General features: G+C 43.1%; 1 protein-coding gene across 1 annotated transcript in view; it reads right to left on the bottom strand.

Moving 5' to 3' along the window:
* HSPH1 (heat shock protein family H (Hsp110) member 1) overlaps positions 1 to 17,156 on the bottom strand; it is a 34,032-nt gene extending 16,876 nt beyond the window's left edge. Inside the window, 5 exon segments of the mRNA XM_073613356.1 lie at positions 4,357 to 4,456; positions 4,759 to 4,881; positions 4,965 to 5,105; positions 6,145 to 6,202; positions 16,827 to 17,156. Of these exon segments, the coding sequence (XP_073469457.1) occupies positions 4,357 to 4,456; positions 4,759 to 4,881; positions 4,965 to 5,105; positions 6,145 to 6,202; positions 16,827 to 16,933 (529 nt within the window). The 5' untranslated portion in view covers positions 16,934 to 17,156.
* Positions 17,157 to 17,426: the final 270 nt, after the last annotated feature.

Below are 17,426 nucleotides of genomic sequence, written 5' to 3'. Positions count from 1 at the left end.
GTCAGTAGAGGGTGCAAACGAGCAAAGCTCCGCTTTAAACCTGCTCCCACCCCCATTCTAAAGCCTCGTACACACGGTACGATTGTTGGCAGGAGATTGTCTGTTGACAGATTGTTGTCCTAAAATCTTACCGTTAGTACACTCCTTTTGACAATTGTTGTCCAATTTTCCACCAACAAATGTTGGATGACAGGCTAGTAAATTTTTGACGGACAACAATTTGACGTCAGATTTTTGTATGGTCAGTACACAAATCCCTCACACAAAAGTCAAATGTACAAACACGCATGCTCAGAATCAATGCTCAAACACAAAATTAGTAGAAGGGGCCCAAAGGGTGGCGTTCAAGAGCTGAAATTCCCTGTAGTATGTCACTACGTTCGTGTTTGTGGCACAACAATTGTGTTCCGTTAGTATGCAAGACAAGATCCTGGCAAACGCCCTTTTTGACAAAAATCAGACGCTTGGTTGGCCAACAATTGTACCATGTGTACTGGGCTTTAGCCACATACTAACTACCCTGTAAAAGAAAGATGTCTATACTTACCTATTTGGAGAGCTCTTTGGTGCAGTTATGAAATCTCTCCCCAGCGGCTGGCAGAACTAGTATAACCCCAACCCCCCCCCCCCCCACACACACACACACACACACACACACACACACACTTTAAGTTGTACCTACAGGTAAGCCTATAATAAGGCTTACCTGTAGGTACAGTGAATATCTCCTAAAGTTACGGTGCCGGACCATCAGAGCTCCATGCCACAGCCGAGGGCTCCTGCAGGCATGTCATTGCAGGCCCGGCCACTCATACATCTGGAGCTTGCAAACCCAGAAGGCCAGGTGAAGATGGAAGCCCTGTCAGCGATGACAGCACGCTGCTGGAGGGCTTCGTTCTAAGGCATTTCATAATGCGCTAGTAAACGATGCATACTAGCACATTATGCCATTGCCGTGCAGGTTTTTTTTTTTTTTTTATTCTATGGTTTACTATTTTAAAGAGGAGAGATCGCCAACAACCGATGCAATGCCAGCTTCCAGAGGCTAATGGGGCCTCCATAGGCTAACTGAACAGCATCAAATCATAAAGCCAAAGTAAACCCATCGCTTTAACCCTTTCACAAAAGTTACATTCCTGGAATGCCAGGGATTACTAAAAAAGTCACATTCGCTTGTGTCCTCAAACTGTCAAACCATCAAATGGCTGGTGTCATAACTGATCACATGTGCAGTTGCAGATCCAACAGAAGCAGCTTCCTTGGCTGTAAAGGATAGGAGGGTTTAATTACACTTTAAGCCTAGGTTCACACTGTAGTGCGAACTGTGAACTCGCACAGGAATCAGATCGCATGGGTGTTCTCACCCATGCGATCTGATTTCAGTGCAGGGGGGGGGCATAACTCTAATGAGAGTTATGTATTGCTGAACTTGCATTACACAGACATCACATGCAATCAGCACTGCAGTGTGGGTGTTAATCACATGCAAAGCACGTTTTTCTGGTGCAAAAAAACTGCATACACGTTGCAGATTTCTGCGCAGGAAAAAAAAAAAAAAAATCTGCACGTGATACCAGTGTTGTGGTGTGAACAGGGCACATAGAGAACAAATTTTTTTTTTGGTGCCCTTGCAGAACGCGTGCAGAAAAACTGACATCTCAGCACCATGGTGTGTGAACGAGGCCTAAAGCCTTGTACACACAGTCAGATTGGACAAATTTTCGTCAGCTTTTTGTTGGATGCTAGTCTCAAATCGATAGTGAGGAGGGTACTCGCCATCAGAAAATTTTGGCACGACAGAATTCAATGTCAGAAGTGAGGTAATGTGTTGAATTGTTTTATATGTGTTCTTTAATTTCTGAGCATGCCTAGTCTTGCTCTTCAGATTTTTTTTTTTTGGCAGAAAACCGTACTAATATGGGGGGGGGGGGGGGAATTAATCGGACGTTGTGGTCACATCAGACAAAAATTTGAGCCTGCACATCCAGTTTTTGTCTGATGAAAATTTGTAATCAGCTGTAAAAAGCAGCATACTAGCGATCAGAAAATCGGCAGATCGTCCATGGGACGAAATTTAACTTCAGATTTTCTGACAGCGTGTACGGGCCTTAAGGCCGTCAGCAGATCGGCCTCTACAAACTGTGCACTTTCTAAAAATGAAGAGTAACCAAGCATGTGCAGGGAAAAGTGAAACAGTATTACTGGATTTTACACAGGTGCTTATATTTAATGGTTTACCTGCAAAAGGGGCTAGTGAAGTGATCTAGCAGGACTTACATTTTCTGACTAAGTTGCACTTTAAATGAATAAAAGCTGACCATTGTAAGCACCTCTGTCATTGGTTAATGGATTGTCTGACAAAAATAAATAAATAAAAAGGGGGGGGGGGGGGCAAAGGGGAAAACCAATACAGCTACCACATCTAAGAATTGGTAAGCTATGATATAGAAAAAAAACAAAATTATAAGCAGTCTTAACGAGAGCAGCTACTAAGTAAGCAGAACTTTTGTTTTTAGCCTTTTTCACAATACACACTAATAAAAAGAGCTGGTCATCAATCAAAACACTGGTGTATGAACTAGGGCTGCAACTAACGATTATTTTCATAATCGATTAGTTGGCCGATTATTGTTTCGATTAATCGATTATTCGATTAATCACCTTAAAAAAAGTGTGGTGTATAATTTAGTTAATGTGTAAAGTTTTTAAAAAAAAAAGTAATTTATTCTTAAATATCTCTGTGCTGTGGAACATATAAATAACCAACTATATGGTTAGGGAGCAAAATATCGAATCCACTCTCAGCATAACAGACAGAAGAGATATACTGTACATACTATTAGAGGAGATATACTGTATATACTATTAGAGGATATATACTGTATATACTATTAAAGGGTGAATCTGGTAAATATCATCAGACTCAGTGATCAAATTTTTTTATTAAAAACAATGTCTTCCTTCAAAAAATGTCATTTTAAGAACGTTCGTTCTTTCATTCAGCGAATGTACAAAGATTTTTCATCTGAATATTCTCGTCTGAAAATTGATCCGTGTGGTCAGCATAAGGCTCAGTACACATCTATGCAGTTTGCTTTTGATCTGTTTCTGCAGTGCTTTTTGCTGTGCGTTTTGATTTCTGCACAGGCATTTTTTTGGCCAATTTGTTGTTGGGCAGATTAAACAACAAAAATTGCTGCAAAAACGCATTTCATGCTTTTCTGCAGCTTTTCAATTGAAGTATATTGAACCAAAAAAGCACCGTTTTGCGTGAACGTGTCCCATAGGAAAACATGTAAATGAGCTGTAGTGCATTTCTGCAAAAAGCACCAAAAAACACACATAGATGTGAACCAGGTCTAAGACGTTTAGTAACATAATGGGGTTAAAAAAAACTAAAATTAGCCCTTTATAGTACAAAAAAAGCAGATAATCACTACTGTAAGGGGTTAATTTTTTTTAATATAGAACTGTTAAAGTAATATATGCAGTAGCGATAATTTGCTCTTCTATAAAGAGCTCATTTTAGGGTTTTTTTAACCCCATTATGTTACTGGCCGATTAATCGATTATGAAAATAGTAATCGATTAATTTCATAATCGATTAGTTGTCGATTAATCGATTAGTTGTTTCAGCCCTAGTATGAACCCTTCAATGTAAACAGCAATGCCTTAAGCCTCAGTTGCATACTAGTTCTGAAGTACTAGAGTGGTGCTTTTTTTATTCTAGTGACATGAGTGACCCAGAAGTAGCAAGCAGCCAGAAGCTCAAAGGCTTCTAAGACAGTCTGAGGATATACACTATTAGTAACAAAAGTAACACCTGCCTTTACACGCACACAAACTTTAATGGCATCCCAGTCTTAGTCCGTAGGGTTCAATATTGAGTTGGCCCACCCTTTGCCGCTATAACCGCTTCAGCTTTTCTAAGAAGAAATGAAGCGGTTATAGCGGCAAAGGGTGGGCCAACTCAATATTGAACCCTACGGACTAAGACTGGGATGCCATTAAAGTTCGTGTGTGTGTATAAAGGCAGGCGTCCCAATACTTTTGGTACCATAGCGTATATCCCATTCAGTCACGGTGTAAATTAAAATGATCAAAAAACTTGTCAGGGTAAAAAAAAAAAGAAGAGGTTGTGCGTTGTGGGAAAGGAAGTTGTTTATTGGCAGATACACACACACCCCCTCCTTCATGGTTAAATGTTTTAAATGTTTCTGGATCTTCCAATGAAATGTCACATCTTAGCAAAATGTAAACTAGATGGAAAATACAGAAATAAAAAAACAAACAGAACAGAATATCCTTTTTTTTTTTTTTTTTTTTTATTTCGAGAAATGATAAAGTCTTCCAAACCTGCAGTCATGTCATTCATCAGTTTCAGGCAGTTCAAGCCAGCTATCTGAGCGGAATCCAAAACAGATCTTCTTTCAGAGTCCGTGAAATATGAGGGAACCTACCAAAGAAAACAGCAAGTAAAAGATTTTTTATTCCCCCCCAGATCTCATAGGAATCATAAAACGCACAACTACATTCCCTGTATCAAAGTGTCTGAAAAAGAGGTGTTCTTGCTGCCTGTAACAGATTATCTATTTTATTTTCTCATACAGAACTGAGAATGAAAAAAACAAAAAAAAAAAAAAAAAAAAAAAAACAAAAACACACACAACACACAGCATCTTACTGGTGGCAACAAAAAGTGTCCTTGCTCTAGGCAACTTGATGAATATAGCCTTATTAAATACAATTCATACTTACAGAGATGACACAGTCGGTGACTGGCTTCTTCAAGTTGTGCTCTGCAGTCTCCTTTAGTTTATTGAGCAGCATGGCAGTTATCTGTTCTACACTGAACACATGACCCTCTTCCAAATACACCACCTACAAGAACCATGTGAATAATTAGAAGGTGATGACAATCACCGGAAACCAAACTGGAACTTGATTTTTCGACAACCTCTTACCTTAATCCCAACTCCTCCATTGTTTGTCTGAACCAGTTCATAGGCCAAATTTTTCCTCTCCTTCTGAACAAAAGGATCATTGAACGCTCGGCCATGGAGCTTCTTAAAGCTGGACACTGTATTTGTAGCATTTGTGATCAGCTGTATGTAGAGGGAAACCAAATATCAGAAACATTTTGTGTTGCATACACAGCTCTGACAGCACCTAGTATTCAATGTACAGAGCCCATTTGTGACAATCATTGTTAAAGAGGAGGTCCGCCCACCCCTGCAAAAATTAAAAGCCAGCAGCTACACATACTGCAGCTGCTGACTTGTAGTCCAGTAATGTCGGCACCGCAGCTGTTGTTTCCACTAGCTATCGGTTGCTGCTGCCGCCATTGCAGGTAAGGGAACCTGGCAGTGAAGCATTATGGCTTTACAGTAGGTCCCTACTGAACATGTGTGAGGCACCGCTGCGCTTTCCTACTGACCCAGCAGCCGGGGAAGGAGAAGGGAGCCGAGCTGCTGACATAATTCACTGCGGCCCCGTCTCCCGGAAGTGGGGACAGGTATCCGCACCTAAAGGGGGGGGGGGGTAGTATTGGGTAGGCGACAAATTAGTGGAAGAGCTTTAAGCTCTTTTGTCAATCTTATTCCCTAGCAGTGAATGTGCAAAAGACACCCCCCCCCCACACACACACACACACCCACCCTGTGTGCAGCACCCCAGGGCCAGGTGGCGCTATAAAATAAGGTATTTATCAGCAGATTTTTTTAGAAAACACATACAGTGAGGCACAGCATTTATTAGAAGAGGGGTAGGTGAGATTTAGAACCTCTGACAGGTTTTTATTTCTGTCCAAGACCATTTTGGGCACATTATATGTCCTGGTGTTTACAGTCAGTCATCGACATTAAAAAATTTCAGCCATCACAAAATGGAGAGTAGAGGGGTCATCCTCCAATGGGGACACCTGATCCAGTGACAACTGTCTGCTGGAGCTTTCCTCACTTTGGGGAAACGTCCTCTTACCTCCTGCTGTGCCCATTGGCTACAACGAAAAAGTATTTCTTTCACAGGGAACTACAGAAAATGCAGAATCAATTGTGGGTAGGGTGAAATCTATTTTCTACTTACTCTCTAAATTGTTTCCCCAAGAAATGTTAAAGCGGCATTTTTACTTTTGGTAAAACCCACCTGATTTTTAGCAGCCACACCAATCGTCCTGTTTTTGGTGCCAAAGGAAACCACAGCCCTAAATTGGGAAAATAAATAAATAAAATGAAAAAATAAATAAAGGGGGGGGGGAGAGAGAAAGGAAAGGGGTCAGGCACAAGATTATTAAATGGAACTGGCGCCAACTGTGTCTATAGGGGACCAGCCAGCTGAAGCTTGTTGAGCTCCATAGATATCAGCAGTATGTCTCCCTGTCCATAGTCAGAAAATACAGTTGCACGATGCAATTGATTACGTTCAAGAAAAAAAAAAAAAAATTGCTTCCTTGCACAGATTTCTGGGAGCTGGTTGGCCAAGATGTCTCTGATGCCTTCCACTTAATGCTGAGGGAAATTTCCACAAAGAGTAATGCAGAGAATCTGTTGCAGCTGTGCATATTAACCAATCAGCTTCTAACTTCAGTGTTTAGTTAAGCTTTGAAAATGAAAGCTAGATGCCGATGCCATGCACAGCTGCTCCAGTTTTAGTAAATTCCCCTCTGTGTATTTTATTGAATGGATGTAATCAGTAGCTAACAACTTGTCGATTACATGCAAACTTGGCTTCCCTGTACAGCTTTGTGCATTTTTCCTTGTTTGTAATTATTCTGAGCATCAAGTATGTAGTCAGGACTTTTTAGGGCACTCAAAGAATGGTAATAGTAGGTGGATACAGTTAAAACTATGCAATTAGACAACATGGCATATAAACAAAAACCATAATGTGCACTTTTGGGCAAATTACAGGTTTGCACATCAATCAGGGGGACAATTCTTATCGAATGATGAAACTGGTTCACATGAAAAACTCAACGCGTTTCAAACAATCGTCTTTTTCAAGAGTACACAAGACTAGTGTCTGTAACATAGTATAAATAGTTAAGACAATACATTCCACATACATACATACATGTCCATAAATATTGGGACATCAACACAATTCTAATCTTTTTGGCACTATACACCACCACAATGGATTTGAAATGAAACAAACAAGATGTGCTTTAACTGCAGACTTTCAGCTTTAATTTGAGGGTATTTACATTCAAATCAGGTGAATGGTGTAGGAATTACAACAGTTTGTATATGTGCCTCCCAGTTTTTTAAAGGGACCAAAAGTAATGGGACAATTGGCTGCTCAGCTGTTCCATGGCCTGGTGTGAGTTATTTACAAGGAGCAGATAAAAAGGTCCAGAGTTCATTTCAAGTGTGCTATTTGGATTTGGAACCTGTTGCTGTCAACTCTTAATATGAGATCCAAAGAGCTGTCACCATCAGTGAAGCAAGCCATCATTAGGCTGAAAAAACAAAAACCCATCAGAGAGATAGCAAATACATTAGGTGTGGCCAAATCAACTGTTTGGAACATCCTCAAAAAGAAAGAACGCAGCGGTGAGCTCAGCAACAGCAAAAGACCCGGAAGACCATGGAAAACAACCATTGTGGATGACCGAAGAATTCTTTCCCTGGTGAAGAAAACACCGTTCACAACAGTTGACCAGATCAAGAACACTCTCCAGGAGGTAGGTGTATGTGTGTCAAAGTCAACAATCAAGAGAAGACTTCACCAGAGTGAATACAGAGGGTTCACCACAAGATGTAAACCATTGGTGAGCCTCAAAAACAGGAAGGCCAGATTAGAGTTTACCAAACAACATTTAAAAAAAAGCCTTCACAGTTCTGGAACAACATCCTATGTACAGATGAGACCAAGATCAACTTGTACCAGACTGAAAGTTTGATGGATGATTGTTAATCTGTCAAATTACTTTTGGTCCCTTAAAAAGTGGGAGGCACATATACAAAACTGTTGTAATTCCTACACCGTTCACCTGATGTGGATGTAAATACCCTCAAATTAAAAGCTGAAAGTCTGCAGTTAAAGCACATCTTGTTTGTTTCATTTCAAATCCATTGTGGTGGTGTATAGTGCCAAAAAGATCAGAAAATAAATATATATATATATATCTCTATCTATCATACACACACACACTATGGTGCTTCTTAAGCAGAACCTGTATACCTATGCTGTTGCTATTATTTTTTTGTTTTAATAAATTTGTATTCATTTTAACAAGTAGCTAACTTGCGATCGTTCTGCGCACAAGTTAGCCAACAAAAAAGATAGATAAACTGAAGCAGCATGAAACACTAACTAATGTAACAGGAGATAGGTCTTTTTATAATGCCATGAGGGCCAAAGGATCCTAGGGAGGTTCCCTACAAGAACAGGGTGTCCACTAGGCCCACACAATGGTGCCATTTATAGCCTACACAGATCTAAGAAGAGGAGATGGATCAGAAACCAGGAGGAATGCAAGTAGAAAGCTGGCGCTAAGGAAAGAGAGAAGGAGTACCTAATGAGTGGAGAGCCAGGGAGAGGATGAGGAAAGCTAGGAGGGAAGAAGGGCCCAGGTTAATGATTTATCTGCTGAAATGTGAGGTTTTTTTTTCTATATAGAGTGGGTCACAAGGCATGGTGGGTGTAGTGCAAGATAGATTAATGGGTGCCAGACACTTTGAATGCATAGATTTATTTTCTCTTGAACAGAACTGTGGGAGAGAGGGTTTAGGGCCGGGACACCCTTAGGTAGTTGCAGTGTTAATTGGCAGACTGAGACTTCTACAGGTAGACAGGCATGCAGGGAAAGGCATCCAGCAAGACGCCACATCTGCATGTGTAGGAGCGCTGTCTCCTATGGCAACAGTCTTAGAACGGTTCCTAACACAAGTTGTAATGAACCCCTTTACTTCCTCTACAATCACTTCTTGTAGATCCTTAGCCCATTGAGCTTCAAGTCTCTCACTAGACTTGCTGATTCACTGCCACTGAATCCTGTGGGCTCTTCCAATCTTCTTACTCAGTATCTTCCTCAAGCGTCACCCCCGCTTCCCTGCTGGGTCTCTGGCTTGGCACTTCAGATACTCCTCAAGCATCACCTCACTGGCTGGGTCCCTGGCTTGGCACCTGCTGAAGTTTCCTAATTCTTCTCTGATACTTGCTTCAGCTACTCACTGTGGTCCCTGGTAATAAGGTGGTTGGTACCTTAGTAGCGACAGCTTACCCTTTACAGGTTCTCTGGCCGGCAGAACCGTCACTTCTGTTTGGACTGCAAGCCGCAGTCCCAACCCTATGCTGCTCTCCTGCTTTTGGATAGGCCCTCAGACAGCCTAGCAGCCAGATGTACCCAGGATAGGCCCAAACTCTGGCCTAGCAGCCCGGCAGCCAAACACACATCCACCCAGACAGCCGTCCAGGTGGCACCGAACTCCACCCAAATATATAAAATTCTCCCAGCAGGCTAAGGGGCCCAAGAATGTCACCAGCCACAGAAAAGAGAAAAGTGCCGCAATTCCAGACTTAGGGTGAAATCAATTGATCCCTAACAATCGGCCAAGGCAACAATACCTGGCAGGTAAATTTAGGAGCAACCCTGCCTAAACTTCAGGGTGCTACATGTCTAAAAACCTCCCTTTCAAGGGTACATAACCTCTGCAGCTGCACTTGGTTTTCATGTTTTTTTTCCTAAGCCAGATAGCTGCATAATAGACCAAACGCCTCTCCATACCCATTTGAGTTCAGACAGGATTTTAACAGTGCAGCTAGATCAAGATAATAAATGTTAATTTCCCAAGTACATCCATAGATCCATTAAGATGCCAACAAAAGAATTAAACATAGTAGAAACAACTATAATAACACTGGTTGTAGAGTTGTGCAAGGAAGGAACACTGGCAATACAGAAAGCTACAGTACATGACAGCAATTTACCAATGTTACCCTCCAGCTGTAATCATCAGGCCCGGCTACACCTTGCTGCAGTCTCTTCTGCAAGGCAGAAATCAGCATACCAGGTCTCTCATTCCGATTAGAGCTTTCAGGTGCTGCTGAACAACAGCGCTAAGTGGTGTATATGCCCTATGGAATGGCAAATTGCAGCTATGTGGTTATAAAAATGTCCTATATGTTAGCCTTGCATGAAAAAACACATTCTTACAAATTTGCTGTGTAAAAAGTGAAATGAATGCAATACCTGATTAGTGCTCCAAAGCAGTGGTGATCAATCTATATTATATAGGGCTCTTTAAAGCGAAATTCCACCCAGAAATTGAACTTCCTCTGATTCGGTTCCTCCCCCGCTCCAGTGTCACATTTGGCACCTTTCGGCGCGGGGGGGGGGGGGGGGGGGGGGCCTTGGGGTGTTATTGCAGATACCTGTATAATCCAGGTATTTGCTCCCACTTCTGACGAAAGAGCGCCGCAGAATCCGCTGCGAACTACATCATGTCCGGAATATAACTATATTAAATACCCCCATTTTTTTTCTTAAAAAAAGCTAATTTTTTTCTCAGTTTAGGATGATATGCATTCTTCTTCTTCAAAAAAAAAAAAAAAAAAAAAAAAAAAAAAAAATTATCACAATAAGCGTATATTGATTTATTTCGCAAAAGTTAGAGTCTACAAAATAGGGGATAGGTTTATAGCATTTTTATTATTTTTTTTTTTTTGCTAGTAATGGCAGCGATCTGCGATTTTTTTGGGGGACTGCGACATTATGGCAGACACATTTTTGGGACCATTGGCATTTATACAGCGATCGGTGCTATAAAAATGCACCGATTACTGTAAAAATGTCACTGGCAGGGAAGGAGTTAACACTAGGGGACGATGAAGGGGTTAACTGTGTTCCCTGTGTGTGTTTCTAACTGTAGGGGGGAAGGGACTGACCTAGAGAAAATGACAGATCACAGTTCCTAGCTGTTAGGAACTCACAGAACAGGAATTTGTGTGATAGATAGAGAGAAAATATATATATATATATATATATATATATATATATATATATATATATATATATATATATATATATATATATATATATATATATATATATATATATATATATATATATATATACACATACATACACATACATACATACATACACACATATACACACACACACAGCCCTGTTCTGCCTCTTGTGCCCATGATCGCTCGTGGCCGGCAGTCATCGGCCATGAGCATCGGCACCCCCGCAGTGGCATGCTCACGCCTGCTATCCCGATCCTTCGAGCTGACGTATAGCTATGACAGTTCGCGGGATCATGCTGACCTGCCACAGTAAAAAGACGGCGGCTGGTCAGCAAGTGGTTAAGGAGCAGCCTCTGAAATAAACTATGGATTAGGCTGGCCATACATTATACAATTTTCCTTTAGATGTATCAATACCATATAATTGGAGCTCAAACCTCCACACTTTCAATCTGTACGCAGGCAGGCCCTTGCACTACATAATTGAAGGTAAATCTAAAAGGAAATTTTTTTTTTTTTTTTTTTTTTTAAGTGTATGGCCAGCTTAAAACTTGATATTCAGGAGACTTCAAACAGAGGAGTGAGGTCAGTAAATAGGAGGCAGATGCGGACAGCTGACAAAAGCCTAGGTGCCAGGACGCAATTTCTAGTCGCCATGGCGACTTGAAATTTGTCAAGTCCTGGTATAAGGAATCTGAAAAATAACAGACACTAGCCAGATCACCAGATAAAAAAAATAAATAAAAAATAAATATTGAGAAAATTAAAGTGATATTATACCTCAAACCAAAAACGTTATTATAATGCAGCTTATGATTAGATGTGGAATGCTGCATTCGTTTTTTGTTTGGCTTTATTCCCCTGGTGATCTGGCTATTAATACACTCCTGTACTAATAAGACACACTGTATATCTGAACCAGAAAGTAGTACTTGCAGCTTTGATATGCAATTAAATCCAATAGTTCCCAGGTTTTTATGGAAATATAATTTTTAATGTGATAATATTCAAATGGCCATATGTGTACACATCCCTCCAATCCAAAACCTGGTCCATACATGTGTTCAGACCTTTAACGTGCAATCAACATTCAGAACCGCATGAATGTGGCCATGTATTCTCGGGTCTGCCTTATAGGACACTGTCCAAAAACACCAGAGTCACTCAACAGTAACCTGCTTTAATAGTATTGTAGTCTCTACAGACTAAAGCCTAGTACACAGGGGCCGAATGTCAGGTGGTTCAATAGAAACCAGGCGACATTTGACAGTGTGTACGGCAGCTGTTCTGACAGAAGCCGGCCATTTGCCTAGCCTCTGTTGAAGGGGCATGACCAAAAAAGGTCTGCTGATCAGCTCCCGATCAGCGCTCTCAGTCAATGGCCAAAAGCACTGATCGGAGTGTTCTGGCGGGGGGCATGCCCCTGATAGAACAGCAAGGGAGATCGCTGTATTAACATTTCATAATTAGTACAGCGACTCCTCCGGAGCATTTTTTTTTTTTTTTTTTTAATTCAGCCCTGCTGGGTGAGAAAGAAAAAAAAGAAAAAAAGAAAAACCACACACCACAAACACAACTGTCATTCAAACTCAGCTAGCCGGTCAGGGGATATAGGGTTAGGGATGGGTCGGGGGCTCCATGTCTGAATGGACACAGAGTGCTGTGACTTGGCTTGGGTGCCCCCATAGCAAGTTGCTTGCTATGGTGGCACGGATCACAGAAGAGGCACCCGGGAAGAGGAGGATCTAGGCTGCTCTGTGCAAAACCACTGCATAGAGCAGGTAAGTATAACATTTTTGTTTTTTTTCCCTCCTATAAAAATAAAAAAAAATTACAATCACTTTAACCAGTTTCCCTCTCCTGTTACTGGAAACAATGTCTGAAGAAAAAAAAAAAAAAAATAATAGGTCCACCATCCATCTAGATTTTGCAGCCAGGATCGGATCGAATAGTGGTGGATGTCAGCGGACATGTCCACTGACATCTGCCGCTCCATAGGGGAGACTGGAGGGTCCGATCAGGTCCGCTTGAAAAACTGAAAGGTGGACCTGATCAGATAGCCCATGTGAAAGGGCCCCAAGGCTGTTTTCACTACTAGAAGATTAAAGTCCGACCAGCTCTTGATTGTTCTATGGCCATAGACTACGGTCAAACCCCACTCCCTGTAATCTGTATTTATAAATAGATAAAAATAATATTCACACAATGATGTAAAGTACTGAATAAAAGATCTAAATGTATGAGCAATGTCCAGGGTATGAAGAAGAAGCCCTGTGTTCCAGACCTTCATCCATGAACATACAGGGCCCTTAACGTCAGCACCACTCATTACAGCGCTCAGCCCACCATAGACTGACAGGCTGCTTGCAGTGGGGCTTGACACTGAACCTGTCCTTCCTGGGAGCACTAAAACAGAGGATGCGCTGCAGCTGGACAGTTCTGTATGTGAGGGACCTTAAATGTAAGCCACACAAATGGAGTACTTCTAATAATCTATGTGTCCAATGGATACTCCGCTGTGTGCAGGAGGATGAAATTCTAGAACATTCCAGACACTTCCTTCCCATCCCCCACCCCCAGGTCTGACACCAGCTCTGTACATATTTATAGATAAAGCTCTGCAGCAGACATCTATATACATTAAATCTGTCATCACACAGCTATATGATGTTACTGAATGGGAACAAGTCAGAGAAGCTCAGCTCACAGGGAGGGAATACAGCCAGACAGATGCAGCAAAGCCAGCCACCAAGAAGAATTACATAACCACATCCAGAAGAGTCGTCGCCCACAGTACACGTCTGAACACAAACTGGATCTAACAATGCAATACATATCCCAGGGGAACTCACACTGCCTGCAAACCTGAATGTCTAGATCAGAACTTTCCAGACAGTTCACCATTTTCCTCTTCGGCCTCAGAGAAAAATGAAGCAAGCCAGTTCACACAATACTTCTAATAGAAGAAAGTTTACTTGTATGTAAAACAGTCAAAAAAAAAAAAAAAAAAAAAAAACACACAGGATTGTCTCATTTCTTAAAACTGACTTCCAACTATAGCGATTTTTCCATAATTACACAGGACGAGTAGACTACTCCAAGTATGTAATGTATGTGTGCTCCATACCTGTGGGATCCCCCTGGAAGCTGGAAATCCCTGTATGTAGTAAACACCGCTACTCCAGTGATCTTCACGATCTTCCAGATTCCGTGCCCAGCACCTGCTCTGCTTCAATGTGAACACAGGAGGTAGGTCGCTCGCTTGGCATGGGGACCTGAACATTAGTGATCACCCAGAGCAGCAGTGACTTCCAGCTTCTAAAAGGATCCCTCAGGTATGGACCATAAATGCTTAGGTCCAATCTAACTATGCAAAATATCTATAATTGGAGTTCAGCAATAATAACACATGACCTAAGGGACTCCTCAGATTGTCAAATACCTCTGATTACTGGAATATTTCCAGACAAGTACAATAGAACTATACATGAACAGGTTTACAATGATACATCTCACACAATAGAACAGGACACCTGTTACCCGACTCATATACTGCCTTAGGCTATACATTCCTAGAACTATGTACATAGAGGCTGTGCCAGCAGAGAAGTGCTCACTCCTATGGGGCCTCTTCTATACAAGCACAGGGTGCTCAGCCCCTATCAGCCTATGAACATGGGGTCTACTTTGCCTAATATGGGGGACCTTATAGCACCAAGGGCATAAACCAATCAACCCTATAAATGGAGTGGGGTCCTTTATTTTTAGCCTTTTAAGCTTACTGCCCATGAGACTATACTATGCATCAAGTTTACATACAGTCACCTTGAAGAATTCCCATTTTTGTTCTGTGTCCGTTGATGCCAATATTCCCTCCCAGTCTAAATCCTGGAGAGCAGCCCTCAGCCTTGGAAAATTTGCTCTCCTAAAGTTAAGTGTTTTCATCTTACCTGTATGCATTTGTTGCTTACAGCTACCATTAAATGAAATCATCTTATAGTCACTGCTACCCAGATGTTCTTTTATATCATTATTGGTAATAAGCTATGCATGGTTTGAGATTACCAGGTCCAGCAGAGCGTCATTCCCAGTCGGGGGCTTTGTGTTCAGTCCCTCTTCTACCCTTGTAATATAAAGTCATTGGTTTACAGCCCCTACTCGGGGGGGGGGGACTCTTGTATTATAAAAGTAATCGCTATCAGTGTTCGGTCCGTGTTCTGGGGACCCTTGTATTATAAAGTCATTGATGGTCGGGCCCTATTCTGATAGCAGTATAGTCAGTGATATCTGGCGCGCCAAATTGAGTAATCCTTAGGGGTATAGTCTGTGGATGCGCCGACCTGTGTGTAGTATTAAAATGATTACTTTAATAGGATTAGATTACAAACACTTACAAGATGATAGAAGATGCATGCTTGTCAAAGTAAAGTGCAGTCCTGGTATTCCACATGGCTCTGCGGGTCCCACCACTGTTTCGGATAGCTGGAAAGGATTGGATCACAGTGTTTCTCCAAGAACTGACCAGCGTGGACCAGGAAGTGAGGTCACGGCATCTGATTGGCCCTGCCTTGGTCCAAACAGATGCTGGTGACATCACTTCTTGTTCCACGCTGGTCAGTGTGGAGCTTCCTGGTGAAACACTGTGATCCATTCCAGTGGTGGGACCCACAGAGCCAAGTGGAATGCCAGGACTGCACTTTACCTTGACGAGCAAGCATCTATCATCTTGTAAGTGTTTTTAATCTTATCCTATTAAAGTCATCGGTTTAATACTACACTCTGGTCGGCGCCTCCCTCTCCCTGTTTTTTCCTTACAGGCACTATTCTGAAGACCTTTACAATAATACAGTATTACAATAAAGCAGGTGTTTCATGAGCGCATTTGAAGCTTTAATGAATACCTGTGAAAACTGTGTGCATTGGCGTGCCCAATGTTGCTCACATAGTTGCGTTAGTGTCATGTCACATTGCCTCATAACTGACCTGATGTGTAGTTTTCTAGGCGTTACAGCTCCCAAACGCTACCACCGTTGTCAATGTAAATGCACCATAATCCTATGGCATTTACAGTGTGTTTGAGATGCATTTATAAAGTGTTACTAGCCAAGATGATAGTACATAAATCTATGCAATAGAAGCATCTGGCATGCCCCCTGGAAGCTCCCCAGAGGAGGCTCAGCGCCCCCCAGATGCCCCACGGTGGAGGCTCAGCGCCCCCCAGATGCCCCACAGTGGAGGCTCAGCGCCCCCCAGATGCCCCACAGTGGAGGCTCAGCGCCCCCCAGTGGAGGCTCAGCCCCCCCCCCCCCCAGATGCCCCACAGTGGAGGCTCAGCCCCCCCCCCAGATGCCCCACAGTGGAGGCTCAGCGCCCCCCAGATCCCCCACAGTGGAGGCTCAGCGCCCCCCAGATGCCCCACGGTGGAGGCTCAGCGCCCCCCAGATGCCCCACGGTGGAGGCTCAGCGCCCCCCAGATGCCCCACGGTGGAGGCTCAGCGCCCCCCAGATGCCCCACGGTGGAGGCTCAGCGCCCCCCAGATGCCCCACAGTGGAGGCTCAGCCCCCCCCCAGTGGAGGCTCAGCCCCCCCCCAGATGCCCCACAGTGGAGGCTCAGCCCCCCCCCAGATGCCCCACAGTGGAGGCTCAGCCCCCCCCCAGATGCCCCACAGTGGAGGCTCAGCCCCCCCCCCAGATGCCCCACAGTGGAGGCTCAGCCCCCCCCCCAGATGCCCCACAGTGGAGGCTCAGCCCCCCCCAGATGCCCCACAGTGGAGGCCGGCACACCATGACCCCAGAGGATCTGACACCCACTACTAGTGCCCCATCCCTCTCCCTTCTCCATACTCACGGGGTACATCTGTCGCTGAACTCATTGGCCACGGTCTCGATCCCACCAGCTCTGGCGATAGCGACATGACAGTTCTGAAATCCCAGGTCGAAGCCGACCACAGACATGATGATGAGACGAGGAGTTCAACCACTTCAGCGCCGGTGCACTGCAGATCGGTATCCTATGAAAGATGGTCCGGTAATCGGGATCTCTATGAAGCGCCGCCTGAGTCAGTCTGGTTGGGAGAGGAGGAGGCGCTTCATATAGCTGCTGTGGAAGAAGATTCCAGAAGCTGCAGATTCTCAGCACTAGCCGGTTACACGTGCTGCTTCCGCTTCCGCGTTCTGGACTTTTCTCGAGATCTCTTCGGGTTCAGCCAATGGGAGAGAGTTCTGGGTGGACACGTCAGTAGTCACCATGGGAACTGAGACGCTGCGGTTACTAGAGAGAGGCGAATACCTGAGCGTGTTCTCTAGCTTCACCTACATCACGGGTGCTCAATTATAATAAAGATATAACTGTCTTCTCTATGGAGCTCATACTGTGTAATGATAGTATTGTGTATAATAGAGTAGAACCCAAGGCATGACTTTTTCGATTTGGATAAAGCAGGAAGGG

This window comes from Aquarana catesbeiana, linkage group LG02 (genome assembly GCF_042186555.1).
Source record: "Aquarana catesbeiana isolate 2022-GZ linkage group LG02, ASM4218655v1, whole genome shotgun sequence".
NCBI classification, from domain to species: Eukaryota; Metazoa; Chordata; class Amphibia; order Anura; family Ranidae; genus Aquarana; species Aquarana catesbeiana.
This window is presented reverse-complemented; position numbering and strand designations above follow the sequence as displayed.